The sequence below is a fragment of the Agrilus planipennis genome, unplaced genomic scaffold, assembly GCF_000699045.2.
Source record: "Agrilus planipennis isolate EAB-ADULT unplaced genomic scaffold, Apla_2.0 scaffold119, whole genome shotgun sequence".
Lineage (NCBI taxonomy): Eukaryota > Metazoa > Arthropoda > Insecta > Coleoptera > Buprestidae > Agrilus > Agrilus planipennis.
In genome coordinates this window covers 485,197-489,008 of record NW_020438931.1, presented here as the reverse complement: position 1 = coordinate 489,008, position 3,812 = coordinate 485,197, and the positions used below count along the sequence as shown (strand labels likewise).

Below are 3,812 nucleotides of genomic sequence, written 5' to 3'. Positions count from 1 at the left end.
AATTAAGAAACTTGAAACAATTAAAAAAAAAAACGCAAAATTGAGATTATTACAAGTTATCTAATAAATTCTACTATATTATTTCTACGGAAAATTACATTTACAATCGAAAATTGTAATTTTTGCGTTGTCATAAAAATTTAGCTTTCTCCATGCATCATTTGATTACCAAATACTTTTTAAAAGAATTTTGCTGTTCATTTTTATTAGATACGCTAATTGCATGATGTTCATATTTTTATTTAGTCATAGAAGGGAATGCGTTTTTCCATTCCTTTTCTTTATTTATTTCATAAATTTTTAAAGCGAATTGCGAAAGATCTGATTAATATTTTCTATTTCAATTTCTGCAAAAGCTACGTTTCAACACTTTATAGATGTTATGTTTTTAAGGATGTAATAAAACATTCGTTCAAATTCCGTATACGATACTGTTCAATTTTCTCAACCTTACAAATATTTGATAATGCAATTTCGCTTTTATTACCCATTTCTTTTTCTTCGTCCTTAGGGATATTGTTTCACTTGTTGTTACTTCAAATATTTTCAAGACAAAAGTACGTGTACACAATGTTCTAAAAATGTTACATATGGTATTAAAAGGATTAGAAGAACCTATTTGCTTTTTTGTAACGTTAAATTGCTTTAATTAATGATGACAAATAAAAGTTAGGGTAAATTTTTTACTTAATTATGTATTCTTCGCAGGTTTTTAGGTGTTGCTAGAAATGTTTTAAAATGGAAAGATATTTATCGTATGTACTTTGCTAGATTCTGACACGTTGAAATGTACGGATATTTTATTAATTTCAAGTTTGAAGTGCCGCCACAAAAGATTTCTTATCGTGAAAAATCGAAAAGGAAATTTTACACTATTCCTTTGGGACAATCTCTGTTCGTCCAGGAGTTTTCCAGTTTCGTTTCTCGCAAACCGACACATTCTCGTCCCCTGGGTCTGTTATTTACATTTCTCTATGTGCTAGACGAATTCATATCAAGCCGCGTATCAAGAAGTATTTTATTTTATCCAATATGTATATAGGTATATGTACGTGTATGTACATATGTATTCTATTTACCAAGAAAATATTTGAGCTTTGCGGTCTCTTCTCCTTTAGAATAGAGAGCTTTGTGAGGTGTGATTGAAAAACAAAAAATATATTTTCTTGAAGTCGTCTTGTAAAACGTTTACATGGTAAAAGGATAAAAAGGAATAACATAAATATATCCGTATATATGGATATATTAGTCTATCCATAAATATATAATACGTAGACAGATATTTTGGTTCACTAAATTCCTAAAAATAGATGATGGAAGTTTTGCACTTTTAAAAGTGGTGGATTAGTGTTCCCATACCTTTTGACGGGAGGATTATTCCAATTTTTATTTTTATTTTGAATCAATTTGATTTTACAAACTAAAACAAAAGCTAAAACTAATACAAACCCCTTAAGTGTGATTGAATGATGAAAGTGTAAGAAGTTGAAGACTAAGCAATAAAGAAAACGTTGTTTACTCGGGTTTAATAATTTAATATTAAGCCTAACATATTTTATTTGTTAGTTTCAACACAAGCCAATTTACTTAATTATATAAACCTTTATATTATTACCATTAAAAATATCGAATTAGTGTTTCTATAGATACTGAAAGCATTTCTTATGTACATAATAAATTTACTTGTTCTTCTTATTTATACGATTCATTACTACCACAATTTAATTGGCTGGTCCTGATAACTCATTATTGTTTTTTATGATGTAGTGCCTAAGTTTTGTTCCAAATGTACATAAAATCGGAAAATTTTTAAATACAGTGACCTAAAATAAGAGAATTATATAATTTGATACGCTTTTACTACTTGTTCGAGAGGAACTTAAATTAGAAATTTTCGTATTTCATTTTTTAAGTATACCGGTAACTAAAGAAGTTTGCTACAGTCTTGACTGCTGTTATCACATTTATTTTCTTTATTATAGTTTTTGGTGCTGTTATTGATTTGTTATGCAATCCCTTTTTGTATATTGTGTCTTCTAAATCGATTTTCTTTTCTTTCCAGTTCACCCATGAACAATAACAACAACAATATAAATAGCAACAATAACAACGGTGTATTAAATGGAACCACTAGTCCGAATACGACGGAACCGGACCAGCCCGACCCTGACAATATTAAAATGTTCGTGGGGCAGGTGCCACGCTCGATGGATGAAAACGATTTACGGCAACTTTTCGAACAATACGGTCGCGTCCACTCCATTAATGTCCTTAGGGACAAAACGACAGGGATCAGCAAAGGTAAGCAACATTACATTTACACAGACTTTAGGAAAAAATGGTAACACGTTATTAAAAAACTAATAGCATCGACAGTAAATGAAAACATTTATGGGGTGATTCATAAAAAATAATTGCATCAACTATGCATACAAAATTGAGGGTACGACATAACAAACTAATTAATTTTTGCGTCCTCTCACAACTAATTGATTGAGTATTAATGGTAGCCGTAGGTACGTCTATTCTTACATTATTTTGTGCGTTGAAAAAATAATTATTTGCTTAATTGGGTAATACAGATCGTCGAGGTCTATATCACGATGCTTGGCGTGGACTAATTAATTTAAAGTAATTAATAAATCAGCTGCATGGCAGACAAACACACAATAGGTCTCCGTAGCCATTTACCAATTTGGACGTAATCAATCGATTACTAATACAGTAACGACACCTCCCTCGAGAAGGGCCGCAAAATAACTCTCCTACGTTAACACATGCAAAAGGGGTAATTACCGAAAACAAATCGATTTCATTTTACAACTTCCTTGCTATTACAACCATCAAACTCTAACAGTTCCATATTTATTATTTGGTTAGGAAACCATCACAGCGAGATAGTTAGTTATCTGATTATTTTTGAAACAAATTCTTAAATATTCTTGCAAATGTCTGTCAATTTCGATTTTAAATTAATTTTATAGTATTTCTTGAACTATCGCTTCATGATTTAGCATTAACACCAAAATTATTGCCTGAAGTACAAGTGCACGTATTTATTAAGGAAAACTAGCACCTACAGTAATTTTAATTCAATTTAGTCTGATAACACAGGTCTGCGATAAAAAAGTTTTTTGTATAAATTTATTAAATTAAATTTAGTCTGAAAGTAACTATAGTCGTTTACACCGCCTGAAAAAAAAATAGTTGTAATAAAAGATTGTGTTTCATTTATCTTTAACTATGGCTTCTCGGAGTTGTAAAAACATTTCAAATGTATTTTTTTTACATTTGCCGACAATATACAATAATTAAGCAAAGATTGAATATAACAGACTTTGTAAAAAAAATGCTTATTAAGCTTACTTCAGAATGAAGTTGTCACCAAGATAAACACTGCGTTACGATAAAATATGCCGGTTTTGTGTTGAAGTGTTAAGACAGTGGACTTATGGTAAATCAAAATCATTGTTATTAGGCATTTCTGTCCAGATTAGAATGCAATTGGAACTCGGAGTGAAAAATGTCATCAATACGAGTTTGAAAGAAGAAAGTATCGCTTCCACCACTTTACATTAAACTTGGTTTGATCAAACAGTTTGTAAAGGCATTTCGACTTGACCAACGGTGATTATTTCATGTTTAGATATCGAGGTCATGATTTATATAGGTTTTAAGCATATAAAAAAATCGTAAGGACACAAAAAATTACTTTTTAAGAAAACAGTCAATTCAAAAATCACGTTTTTTTTGTTTATTTTCGATCTTTCCATGCTTTAATATTGTCGGAGGTATTTTTAACCAACACCATC

At 30.1% G+C, this 3,812-nt stretch overlaps 1 protein-coding gene across 1 annotated transcript in view; it reads left to right on the top strand.

The window, feature by feature from the left end:
- Nucleotides 1–3,812, top strand: part of LOC108736711 (CUGBP Elav-like family member 1) — a 152,241-nt gene that overhangs the window by 85,886 nt on the left and 62,543 nt on the right. The window contains exon 5 of the mRNA XM_025974205.1: nucleotides 2,063–2,301. Coding sequence (XP_025829990.1) covers nucleotides 2,063–2,301 — 239 coding nt within the window. The remainder of the gene's footprint in view (nucleotides 1–2,062; nucleotides 2,302–3,812) is intronic.